At 46.2% G+C, this 13,930-nt stretch overlaps 1 protein-coding gene across 1 annotated transcript in view; it reads right to left on the bottom strand.

Moving 5' to 3' along the window:
- Positions 1 to 13,930, bottom strand: part of LOC126106441 (protein PALS1-like) — a 614,066-nt gene that overhangs the window by 206,759 nt on the left and 393,377 nt on the right. Inside the window, exon 3 of the mRNA XM_049912721.1 lies at positions 11,172 to 11,412. Within this exon, the coding sequence (XP_049768678.1) occupies positions 11,172 to 11,412 (241 nt within the window). The remainder of the gene's footprint in view (positions 1 to 11,171; positions 11,413 to 13,930) is intronic.

A 13,930-nucleotide genomic window follows, 5' to 3' on the forward strand; every position in this document is an offset into this window, starting at 1 on the left:
AAATAAAAAAATAAATATTTCGGCGATCTATCTGACAGCCGCCTTCGTGGAAGACACCGCCGCCGCTGCTCCTGCTACCGCTGAGTCCTCCTTAAAACTACCGACGCCACGGTTGCCAACCGAAGTCCTCTATAGCGTGACGGAGTCGATAATGAAAAAGCAGCTATTAAGTTATTTTGAAGGAGATTACCTCTTCTATGACAAGCGGCATGGCTTTCGTTAGGGCTAGTCAGCAACAACTGCACTACTTGACTTAGTTACAAATATAAACTGAAGAGCCAGAGAAACTGTTACACCTGCCTAATATCCTGTAGGGTCCTCGAGAGCACGCAGAAGTGCTGCAACACGAAGTCACATGGACTCGAACAATGTCTGAAGTAGTGCTGCAGGGAATTAACTCTACGATCGCTGCACAGCTGTCCATAAATCCGTAAGAGAAGGACGGGGGCGAGATTTCTTCTGAGCAGCACGTTGTAAGGCATCCCAGATATGCTCAATAATGTTCATATCTGGGGAGTTTGATGCCCAGCGGAGGTGTTTAAACTCAGAAGAATTTACTGGAGCCACTCTGTAGCATTTCTGGACGTGCGGGGTGTCGCATTGTCCTGCTGGAATTGCCCAAGTCCGTCGGAATCCACAATGGACATGAATGGATGCAGCTGATTAGACAGGATGCTTACATATGTGTCACCTGCCAAAGTCGTATCTAGACGTATCAGGGGTCCCGTATCACTCCGACTGCACACGCCCCACACCATTACAAAGCCTCCAGCAGATTGAACAGTCCCCTGCCGACATGCAGGGTTCATGGATTCATGAGGCTGTCTTCACACCAGTACACGTCACACGCTCTATACAATTTGAAACGAGACTCGTCCGACCAGGCAACATGTTTCCAGTCAACAGTCCAACGTCGGTGTTGACGAGCCCCGGCGAGACGTAAAGCTTTGTGTTTTCCAGTCATAAAGGGTACATAAGTGGCTCTTCGGCTCGGAAAGCCCATATCAGACTCATTTAAATCTTGATAACCTACCACTGTAGCAGCAGTAAACGATCTAAGAACTGCGCCATACACTTGTCTTATATAGGCGTTGCCGACAGCAGCTCCGTTTCTGCCTGTTTACATACGTCTGTATTTGAATATGCATGCCCATACCAGCCTCTTTGGCGCTTCAGTGTAAGTCAAGTGTTTAAGATAAGGACACTTTGCGACCTTAGTAAGGCATTTTGATTGTGTCCCACATAACGCCCATCTAAAATCATGTGGTATTGGGAGGGAGGTGTTTTCAAACTCTCGAATGCTACCTAAATAACAGACAACAAACTGTATCAGTGCAAGGAGCAGATTCAGGTGAAATGAAGTCAAAACACGGTGTGCCACACACATCCATAAAGAGACTTCTGTCGTTCTTAATTTTAGTTAATTACATAGGCTCTAGTGGATACACACTGCAGTTTGCAGATGAAAAACTTTGTTCTCAAAAAGGGAGAATGCAGCTCAGGCTGTTCAGTAATCAGGAGACCTGTTCAGCGAAGCCAAGGTCTGGTTCAGCACGAACAAGATGAAATATAATGAAGACGAAACACAGAGAATGATACGCAGCCTCAGAGTTGCTGGAACACTGGATGTTCAGCAGCTGTTAAGCTACTGATCTTTTTCTTTGATGTCAAGTAAACTGTCAACGGCACACTAACCTACTATGTTCCAAACTCTCATGGGTTCTGTACCTGTTGAGCCGTTGCGCAGGTTGCAAGAATGTGTTTTTATAGCAACAGAAAGAAATGTGGATCATCACCTCAAGTAAAAAAAAAAAAAAAAAAAAAAACTGACCACTGCAAACTAATTTTTTCCAGATTAGGAGTTCTGACTGTTTACAGCAAATTATTTTCAGTTGCCTTCTTCCCACAAACACACATTACAAGTTTCCAGAAAGGTATGTTCACTCTGCAGCGGAGTGTGCACTGATATGAAACTTCCTGGTAAATTAAAACTGTGTGCCGGAGCGAGACTCGAACTCGGGACCTTTGCCTTTCGCGGGCAAGTGCTCTACCATCTGAGCTACCCAAGCATGACTCACGACCCGTCCTCACAGCTTCACTTCTGCCAGTACCTAGTCTCCTACTTTCCGAACATTACAGATGCTCTGCTGCGAACCTTGCAGAACTAGCACTCCTGAAATAAAGGAAGGTAGGAGACGAGGTACTGGCAGAAGTGAAGCTGTGAGGACGGGGTGTGAGTCGTGCTTGGGTAGCTCAGTTGGTAGAGCAGTTGCCCGCGAAAGGCAAAGGTCTCCAGTTCTAGTCTCGCTCCGGCAGGAAGTTTCACATTATAAGTTCATCAAAACAGCACTCGCTATAAAGACAATATAGACAGGGCAAGATGTCGATTAACTAAGATGTGAAAGAACTTCCCAACGGTGGCCCAAAAATTGGTCAGTGTTCTACTGAAGGATATTCACTCATTACCAGCGGTACATATTTAGGGAGCATTCCTCGTACAGTATTGAGAACACTTCTCTGATGACAGAACGGTGTCTACCTGAGCTGCAACACAGTACCAATAAAAACAGCAGCAACGCAGCTATTTTGCAACACTGTATTGTAATATTGCTGGTCTTGTTATTATAAAGTATTTTGCAATCTAGTTCTTAAATTTATGTTTTGTTCAAATGGTTCAAATGGCTCTGAGCACTATGGGACTCAACATCTGAGGTAATCAGTCCCCAAGAACTTAGAACTACTTAAGCCTAATTAACCTGAGGACGTCACACACATCCATGCCCGAGGCAGGAAAAACAAGAGTGCAGATGACCGTGGTTGGCCGGCCACGAGACACAGGCTTCGAACCTACGACCGTAGCGGTCACGCGGTTCCAAACTGTAGCGCCTAGAACCGCACGGCCACTCCGGCCGGCCTTATGTTTTGTACTATCCATTTTAGTATCCTAGTTTAAAATTCAATATCGTATTAATTTTACTGTAGTAATATTATTATAAACTTGGTGCTGTCTGTCCAGCAATGGCTGGCGAATGAACGTGGAACTGGTAATAAAGTTTGGTTTAGAACTGACTGTTGTTGACATACGAAGCATTCTGTCGTATGAAAGCTATTTGCTTGATGAGTTTGCAAGAGTGCCTGCTCATCCTTCTGGAACGGTCACAAACAGTGGAAACCCGTCGAGCTATCCTAGCAACTGGACACACACACACACACACACACACACACACACACACACACACACACACACATCTGTAACGCCTACAAGTCGCCTGTAGTAGTGAAATACCTCAATGCCGGAAAACAACGGCATTGAGGTGCATTGGAAGACCATGCTACTGGACATCCTGGACCAACACGTGGCTCGTTACAGGCTTTTGTTCGGCTACTGGCGTACGAGGCGCAGAAAATAGTCATCCAGGAACCAAATCCGTTGCCTTTCTGCTAGGGAAATGTTCACCAATAGCTCGTGTGTAAATTGATGATGAACAGCACCTGTTAATTTGTCTCGAAAATGCATTTTCTTTTTAGCCTGCCACCCACCGTTCCTGTTCACACATTTATACTGAAGCGAACCTGTTGGTAAGCCGCTGGAAGAAACTGCAGATTTTTTTTTAGTCTAATTCTGTGTGGAGGATTCTCAACCCAGATGTTGTGTAATGCCGCTGGCTAGACAAAAAGTATGTTTGTGAGGCGTTTTTTGCCCGCTTTAACCAGTACTACCTCTTGTAAGAATATCATGTACTTTAAATCTGTATATTACGAACTTGGTGTATCAAAGCCTTCACATAATTTGCTGAATCTCAACAGAAGTATGTACGTAAGTAGTGCGTTTGCGGGTATTCGGCAGAATTTTTGTTCCCAATTTATGCACAACGCCGCCTTCTTCGAGCGCAGTCACATGTACTCGCTGACTGGGCTCCAACCAAACTGTGAACTACTGTCCGTCTCGCACGGCTGTTTATTTATAATTGAGACTCCGCATGCTCATTACGGCCTTTGAGGCTCGTTTGCTTTCCAGAGTCCTCCGCCTTGGTATTCCGTGTAACGCACATTCTCTCACAAGGGAACCTCCCCATCGGACCCCCGCAGATCTAGTTATAAGTTGGCACAGTGGATAGGCCTTGAAAAACTGAACACAGATCAATCGAGAAATCAGGAAGAAGTTGTGTGGGAGTATGAAAAAAATAAGCAAAATGTACAAACTGAGTAGTCCATGCGCACGATATGCAACATCAAGGATAATGTGAACCCAGTAGCGCCGTGGTCCCGTGGTTAGCGTCAGCAGCTGCAGAACGAGAGGTCCTTGGTTCAAGTCTACCCTCGAGTGAAAAGTTTAAATATTTATTTTCAGACAATCATTATCTGTCCGTCCGTCCGATGCGAGGTAACTGCGCCGTAGTATGGGGACGCTACACCTAAACGGAATGTTTTGACGGAGCACAGGAAAAAGTGTGCGACTGTGAAACTGTTGGATTCATTTGTTGCAGTTTATGTGACAAACTCTTATGTTTTCATCACTGTTTTGGGAGTGATTATCACATCCACAAGAAAACCTAAATCGGGCAAGGTAGAAGAATGTTTTTACCCACTCGCCAAGTGTACAAGTTAGGTGGGTCGACAACATATTCCTGTCATGTGACGCACATGCCGTCACCAGTGTCGTATAGAATATATCAGACGTCTTTTCCTGTGGAGCAATCGGTTGACCTATGACCTTACGATCAAATGTTTTCGGTTCCCATTGGAGAGGCACGTCCTTTCGTCTACTAATCGCACGGTTTTGCGGTGCGGTCGCAAAACACAGACACTACACTTATTACAGTGAACAGAGACGTCAATGAACGAACGGACAGATTATAACTTTGCGAAAATAAAGAAAGTAACATTTTACTTGAAAGAAGACTTGAACCAAAGACATCTCGTTCCGCAGCTGCTCACGCTAACCACGGGACCACGGCGCTCCTTAGCTTATACTGTCCTTGATGTTGCCTATCGTGGCCATGGACTACTCAGTTTGTACATTTTGCTTATTTTTTTCATAGTTCCACACAACTTCTTCCTGTTTTCTCGACTGATCTGTGTTCAGTTTTTCAAGGCCTATCCAATGTGCCAACTTATAACTAAATCTGAGGGGGGTGCGATGGGGAGGTTCCCTTGTCAGTGTTGCAGTGTTGCCTAGCTCTGGTGGACGTGGCGGCAGGCGAGATACCTTATTGAACTTAGTGCCAGACGACGCGCCTTGTTTAATTTAAAACCTAAGCGTCCCAGTTTATTAGATTTTCCGACATCTTTCTTTCAACAGACTCCTTAATTAAGCAGTCCCATAAACTAGTCTGCACTTCTATACTGGTCTCTCCTCCCCTCCCCCCTATTTCATTTCACAATTGTGTCTGAGAAGCGCTCGGCGATAGCTGATTTATTTGCTTGTTTTAGTCGGGTCTGCCAGAAAAGACATAAAAAATAAATCCACTATTACAGGCAAATACATTAATAGATATGTTTTTCTTCAACTCGGTGCCAACATATTTCGGTCCTTTCCTGTCTGTAAGCTAACATTTACATTATACACTGGAGCGCCAAAGAAACTGGTACACCTGCACATTATTGTGTAGGGCGCCCGCGAGCACGCAGCAGTGCCGCAACACGACGTGGCATGCTCTCGGCTAATGTCTGAAGTAGTGCTGGAGGAAACTGTCACCATGAATCCTGCACGGCTGTAGATACATCCGTAAGAGTACGAGAGGGTGGAGAACAGCTCTCTGCTAGGCATCCCAGATATGCTCAATAATGTTTGATGGCCAGCGGAAGTGTTCAAACTCAGACGTGTGTTCCTTGAGCCACTCTGCGGGAATTCTGGACGTATAGGGTGTCGCATTGTCCTGTTGGAATTACCCGGAATGCACCATGGACACGAATGGGTGCAGGTGATGAGACAGGATGCTTACGTAATTATCACCTGTCAGAGTGGTATCTAGACGTACGAGAGATCCCATATCACTCCAACTGCACACGCCCCACACCATTACAGAGACTTCACCAACATGAACAGTCTTCTGCTGACATGCAAGGTCCATGCATTCACGAGATTGTCTCCATACCCGTCCATCCGCTCGATACAATTTGAAACCAGACTCGTCCTACCAGGCAACATATTTCCAGTCATCAACAGTCCAATGTCGGTGATGATGATGATGATGTTTGGTTTGTGGGGCGCTCAACTGCGTGGTTATCAGCGCCCGTACAATTACCCAATCTTTGCTCAGTCCAATTTCGCCACTTTCCTGGATGATGATGAAATGATGAGGACAACACAAACACCCAGTGTCCAATGTCGGTGTTGACGGGTCCAGGCGAGGCGAAAAACTGTGTATCGTGCAGTCACCTAGGGTACACGAGTGGTCCTTCGGCTCCAAAACCCCGTATCGATGACGTTTCGTTGAACGGTTCTCATGCTGACACTTGTTGACGGCGCAGCACTTCTGTCACGTTGAAAGATTCTCTTCAGTCGTCGGCGGTCCCGTTGTTGTAGAATCTTTTTCCGGACGCAGTGATGTCAGAGGTTTGATGTTTTACCGGATTCCTGATATTCAAGGTACATTCGTGAAATGGTCGTACGGGAAAATCCCCACTTCATCCCTACGTCGGAGATGCTATGTACCGACTACAACACTACGTTCAAACTCCCTTACACCTCGATAACCTGCCACTGTAGCAGCAGCAACCGATCTAATAACTGCACCAGACACTTGTTGTCTTATATAGGCGTTTGCCGACCTCAGCGCCGTGTTCTGTCTGTTTACATATATCTCTGACTGGGCGTGCCTGTACCAGTTTCTTTTTCGTTTCAGTGTATATTACAAATAACTGAGTCAAGCCTGTGAAATGAATTACGTACTTTGTAGCGTTATAATCCTGGGACACGAAAGACACATCACGACGTCTTGCAACTCAAATATGCGTAGCATATCTCTGTGTGTGAGTAGACACTAATTTTTTTTTCGATCATTATTGTCTCAAACGGCAAAAGACTACGTTAAACGGCACTTGCTTGATTTCCAAAGGCATTTTTGTAAAACGCTACTACATCATCAGAACTGTTGACGCAGTGGCGAGGTAGACGATATTGTGTGGAGATTGCCCCTCATTGTTACCAGCCTGGGCAATTGTCCCCGTATGTACACACAATCACAGCGTGCATACACCTAGGGGAGTGTACAAACACTCGGCTCTCCAAAGACGTTCCGGGCCCATAGACAGCCCTTGTAGACACCCGACTGCCTCAACCGAAGGCCCAAGCACGTTCTGCGTTCCCCACATGACAGCTGTTACTTTATGATAGTGAATGCTAACCATCTGTCCACTGTGACCACAACAGCAGCCCAGTGAACATCAGACGCTTACTGCATTAATACGCCCCTTTCTTTTCAGTGTACGTATCATTGCCGTATAATGACATGACTGGAAGCTAACACTGGTGTTCAGTATACTTCTGGATCCACCTGTGTACATTTCTGCAGTCTTTCAATTTTCAATACACCAGGTCGTCATGCACCACAGGTTATCAGCAGCGCTAATATCATCCACAAAAATGAAATGAAACAGACATAACGTGTGGCCAGGCGACTCGTCCGTGTTCACTTGTCATTTTTGTTTACACGTGGAAGCACAAACTGCGCAAGCTGGACAGCTTGCCACCTGAACGGTCAAAGTGAGCTGATGAGCGACTATCTTTTTCGCGAAGACGACAAAATAACGTAACAAAATGAATGGTGACAGAGTTTACTACTGACCAAAGCAAAGTTCATAGTGGATGTTTTTATCAAACTTATTAAGTTATATCACAACACTATTCTTGTTTCTATCATGGGTTACGGATCCGGAGTGTGGGCGCACAGGCTCACGAGGGTCGTGCCTGCTATGTCTGTGAGGAGAGTGCAACGGAACTTGCTTCTGCGCTCCATTGGAGCATACAGAACATCTCCAGGAGGGGCACTACTAATACTTATGGGGGTGTGTCCCATAGACATCAAAATCCGGGAACAGGCAGCCTGGTACTGGGTGAAAAGGGGAGATGTTGAAAAGACTGAAAGTATCCTGGGAGTGCGGGTGGGGGACAAGTTTGCAATCAAAAGGAGAGGAGAAGAGTTATGGCAGGAACTTTGGGATGCTGACACAACAGGCCGAAGGACTTACCAGCTGCTCCCAAACATCAAAGAACGTCTCCAACTCTCGCATTTCCAGCCAAGTAAGGGACTGTTGCACTTCCTCACAGGACATGGACCGTATCCGGCATATCTTTGCCGATTCGGGAAAAGGGCTACCCCCTCGTGTGACTGCGGAGCTGAATGGGGTACTCCGGACCACGTGATCTACGAGTGCCCCATCTTCGATGATGTGGCCGGTGACCTAAGAAATCAGTTGCCTCACATCAACACATATCAATTAATTAGAGACCCCACTACATTCAACATAGTAAACCGCCTTGCCAGCGAGGTATCAGCAAAGGTCTTGCGAGAATACCTAAGGGAAAACACATGAACCACCGGACATGACATTACTGAAGGCGACCCATCCCATTCCGCCGGGGCGTGGACTGGCCAATCGCCGTGACGGTAGGAATCCGCCACGCTCTGGAACAGGGGGAGGGTGCGCCAATACCCGAAATTGACAATTGCGCACCGATTGTGACTTAGTAATAGTTTAACCTTAAGTAGATAGCAGATAGGAAACTTTAACAGAACCTGCAGCGATCCTCTAAAGGCCAGCCCAGCGCCAGGGGCATGCTCACTGGGATTAGCTCAGTGGGCACGGCCACACAGTAGGTTTATACAAAACATCTGGCACGCCTGTAACGCTGCAGGAAGTAGCCCTTAGATTAGTCAGCAAAGTGTAGAATTAGATCACCCAATAAGAAACTAACTCCTTATTTCCTGTAGCAAGTAAGTTCATTAACATTAGAATAGAAGTAGCAAAAAATGCTGCCAAAATTCAAAGAATTGTAATGTAGATTTAGGACCCACTAATGTATTAGGTGGTGGGTTAAAATGTAAGAAATAATTCAATTGAATAAAGATTTAAAAAAAAAACGGTGTGCGTTAAATTCCCTGCACTCCTGAGAACTGAAAGAATAGGAAATGTCTCGCCAATACAGTTCGAAATACATGCGTTTATTTGAACGAGAAAATATATGCTTGCAAACACAAGAAACATTGTGTAGAGCGCAGTAAATAGCGCCTTTGTACTTTATCCTTTGTATCTCGTTAACACCAATTTTTTTTCCTCGGCAAGTGACTGAGACTACTTCACTGTATAAATACTTTTCATTAGAACACGTTTTAGTTCTTATTTATGCAAAGTGCTGGCTTTTTCTCTGTAACATGTAAATAATTTTTTTACTTTCCGATATTTCGTCTCTCTTGCAGAAGAGTACTGGCAGGGAAAATACCAAAACCTTGTGCAGGATTTATGAGTGACACAATAAAGCAAACAACACAATAAAGATTAAGAAGACACGGAAGCACTAAATGCATTTTTATAATAGGAGAAAATTTGGCAAGAGTAGGTTAACTTCCAATGGTAGCAGGTGCTGTCACAATTCAGTTTCTGCATGCGTGCAGAGTACATTGGAAATGGAAAATTTAGAATCTCACATTCAGCACATTCTATACATAATTGACTTTATAGACACACTCGCGATGTGTTTGGCTGCTGATTTATTCGCGCGCACGGTAGGTGCATGTGTTTCAAGGAGCTGATTTTCACTGGAAAGTCGTACGTGGAGAATGGGTTTTGGAGGACATCCAGGATGAGAACGGACAGGTAAAATAGCACATTGTAAAACATGAAAAAAGTTAGAGGTGGCCCTTGCCCAATAGTGAAAATACAACTCCTGAGGATGAGGAGGAGAATATGACAAACATGAAGACAATGACAACTGTGGTGGTAATAACAATGGTTGTGATAATTACGATGGTGATAAGGATGGTCGTAGTGGTGGTGATTTGGATGTGGCGTTGAATGAGGATGGAGGTGATGGTGATGGGCGAGGACAGAGGCAGTGGCGACAGGAGAGGATGCCGGTGTTGGTGACGAGAGAGGACGGAGGTGGTGGTGATGAGGGAGGACGGGGGTGGCGGTGACGAGAGAAGATGGAGGTGGTGGTGACAAGGATTGAGGTGGTGGTGGTGGTGGTGGTGGTGGTGGTGGTGGTGGTGGTGGTGGTGGTGGTGACGAGAGAGGATGGTGGTGGTGGTGGTGGTGGTGGTGGTGGTGACAAGAGGAAATTGAGATGGTGGTGGTGGTGGTGGTGGTGGTGGTGGTGGTGGTGGTGGTAACAAGGCGAGATTGAGGTGGTGATGGTAGTGGTAACAAGAGGAGACTGAGGTGGTGGTGGTGGTGGTGGTGGTGGTGGTGGTGGTGGGGTGGGGTGGTGGTGGTGACAAGAGGAGATTGTGGTGGTGGTGGTGGTGGTGGTGGTGGTGACGAGATAGGATGAAGATGGTGATCAGAATAGGGATGGTGATGAGTGAGGAAAGTGGTGGTCGTAAGTAAGGATGAATGTGGTGATGACTGAGGATGGAGATGGTGATGATGATGATGATGTTTGGCTTGTGGGGCGCTCAACAGCGTGGTTATCAGCGCCCATACAATTACCCAATCTTTGCTCAGTCCAATTTCGTCACTTTCCTGGATGATGATGAAATGATGAGGACAACACAAACACCCAGTCATCTCGAGGCAGGTGAAAATCCCTGACCCCGCCGGGAATCGAACCCGGGACCCCGCGCTCGGGAAGCGAGAACGCTACCGCGAGACCACGAGCGGCGGACGGATGGAGATGGTGACGAGTGGGGACTGAGGTGGTCATGTGTGAGGATGAATGTGGTGATCAGGGAGGACGAATATGGTGATAAGTGAGGGGATTGTTTTGATGAGTCAGGACGATGTGGTGATAACTGAGGACAAAGATGATGAGTGAGGATGAATCTGATGAGGACGAAGATGATGATGGAAAATTATGATGGATTCTCCTCTGTTCTTCGCACATATTCAGACTTCTGAGTTGGATGCATTTAACTGAAGACGTCAGCCGTCTCTTGGGTTGCAGTAGGAACAGGAAAACAAGGCCAAATAGCCAGCGCAGCTTTGACGGCATGGCAGAGGTGACTGACCTGCTGGGAGCGCGGCCTGGGCGGCGGGTATCTGGGCGGCGTCTTGGTGCGCGCCACGAAGCTGTCCGGCACGTCGACGGCCATCTCGCGGTGGGGGGCGCCGTCGTCCATGGCGGCCAGTTCCAGCTCCAGGTCGGCCTGCTGCTGCTGGAGCTGCTGGGACGCCAGCAGGTCGTCCGCCGACGCCGACGCCGCAGCCGCCGCCGCCTTCTTCGACGACAGCTCCGACGACTCTCGGTGCCTGCAACAGACGGCGGCGCGTCTCAGAGCAGCGCTCCCGTGGTACTGGGTGGACCAGACTAGTAAAGAGAGGAACGATAGGAAGTGCTATGAGCAAGCTAACAGGGCTGAACTGTGCGTGGAGAAGGCCGAGTCCTCAAACCCAGCCGCCACCAGGGAGATGCCACTTGACGGGTCACCCGAGCACCACGTTGCAATCAAGTACTGCACAATACTTCTGTAAACACTGCCCTACCAGGGTTCCCCTTGAGGCCTACAACCGTGACATAAATTTGAGGAGAGTTACGCCAATTCTGTATAGGTCTTTGTTGAAAGTTTCTGGAGGATTAAAACTGTGTGCCGGACTGAGACTCGAACTCGGGACCTTTGCAATTCGCGGGCAAGTGCTCTACCATCTGAGCTACCCAAACACGATCACGACCCGTCCTCATAGCTTTACTTCTGCCAGTACCTCGTCTCCTACTTTCCAAACTTCACAGAAGGTCTGCGAACCTTGCAGAACTAGCACTCCTGGAAGAGTTTCCGTGGGGTTTGGAAAGTAGGATACGAGGTACTGGCAGAATTGAAGCTGTGAAGACGGGTCGTGAGTCGTGCTTGGGTAGCTCAGATGGTAGAGCACTTGCCGCGAAAGGCAAAGGTCCCGAGTTCGAGTCTCGGTCCGGCACACAGTTTTAATCTGCCAGAAAGTTATCAGCGCACACTCCGCTGCAGAGTGAAAATCTCATTCTGATACCTTGTTGTTCAAAAGGTATTACATTGACGAGTTTCGGGCACTGCCCATCATCAGCATATCAAAAAGACAAGTCTTCGTATAAAGTATGTAGTCACATGGATCAGCGTTCAGCATCGGTTCTCACCTGATGGTCAGGTGAGTACCTGATGATCAGTTGAGTACTGATGCTGGGGAGTGGGACATGTAACTACGTACTTTGTTTGAAGACTCGTCTTTTTGACGTTCTGATGATGAGCTGCGTCCGAAACGCGTCAAAGTAATAAATTTTGAAAAACAAGTGACCACTTCACGCATTGGCGTAAATCTCCTCAATGTTTTCCTCGTATCAAAGTCCAACACCCGTGCGTACTACCCTGAGCTAGTTATTAATAGGGAGGGCAGATCACAGTTGATGTAAAGCTGGCAGTTGTGTTGGAATTAGTGACAGCAAAAATGTTCAAATGTGTGTGAAGTCTTATGGGACTTAACTGCTAAGGTCATCAGTCCCTAAGCTAACACACTACTTAACCTAAATTATCCCAAGGACAAACACACACACCCATGCCCGAGGGAGGACTCGCATGTCCGCTGGAACCAGCCGCACAGTCCATGACAGCAGCGCTTCAGACCGCTCGGCTAATCCCGCGCGGCGAATTAGTAACCACAACCAATCTAGGCACTGCCAAATTTGAGACGTTGGTAGAAATAAAACCAATAAAACTGTACGTGTATTACACTACTACAGCTGGTGCACCTAACACTTTTATTTGTAACTGAATTTAGTTGTTTTACGTAGTTCATAGTCTTATAATTAGAAACTATGATTAACAAAAATTAATTTCTCACGACAGACAGGAAGTCCCTCACCAGACAATCCAGCCTTTCAACATGCACCATACAGAGTCTTCACTGGAGACCTCTGCTTCCTATAACATCTTCACGACTGCAGATCGCCGAAAGTACTATTGGTATTCCGAGCTTGCTTCTGCCACCTTCACCTAAACATCAGTTAATGCAGATTTTTATCAATATAGGCATTAGTCACAAGTGACCTCTCCTAGAGAATTTCCTCTCACACCGATTCTTGCTTCAGCTTTTAACACACGAAAACTAAAACTTTTCGAAGCACTGACAGTGTGTACAACCTCCGCTTCCCTTAACAGTGGATTGTAACCCAGCGTGAATACAATGTAGAACAGTGGTCATCAATATCAAAGCGAAATCAGATAACAGCCAATACGCTCAACGAAGACAGGTACCTACCTAAACCAAGGCTGTGAAACACAATAGCTTTTAGTTTTAACGAATCCCTAATTGTTTAATCTGCCACATAGAGGCAGTGAAAGATATACATTGCACGAATAAAAGTTCGTCGATTGTACGTATTTCGAATTTCCGGATTTTTGACATACGGGATGAAAATAAAAATACTGAAACACAGACAATTGTCGGACTTTTATTTACAAATATATATTAATGTTTGTAATTCTAGAGTAACGAGACAAAATTTAGCAAAACCTTCAAACAAACAGAAAAAAAAGATTTTTTGTTGGGTCAAGGAATAATGAGCGATTGAGCGGTCTGGTGCTGTTTGCATTGAAGACATGTTACAGGAAGACAAACTTTGTAGACTTACACAAAGCTATTGACAATGTTGACTGGATCTCACTTTTCGAAATTCTGAAGGTAGCAGGCATAAAATGAAAGAAGTAAAGGTTATTCATAAACTATACAGAAACCAGACTGCAGTTGTAAAAAACTCGAAGCACATAAACGGACAGCAGCAGTTGAGATTACACAGGATTGT

This window comes from Schistocerca cancellata, chromosome 10 (genome assembly GCF_023864275.1).
Source record: "Schistocerca cancellata isolate TAMUIC-IGC-003103 chromosome 10, iqSchCanc2.1, whole genome shotgun sequence".
Lineage (NCBI taxonomy): Eukaryota > Metazoa > Arthropoda > Insecta > Orthoptera > Acrididae > Schistocerca > Schistocerca cancellata.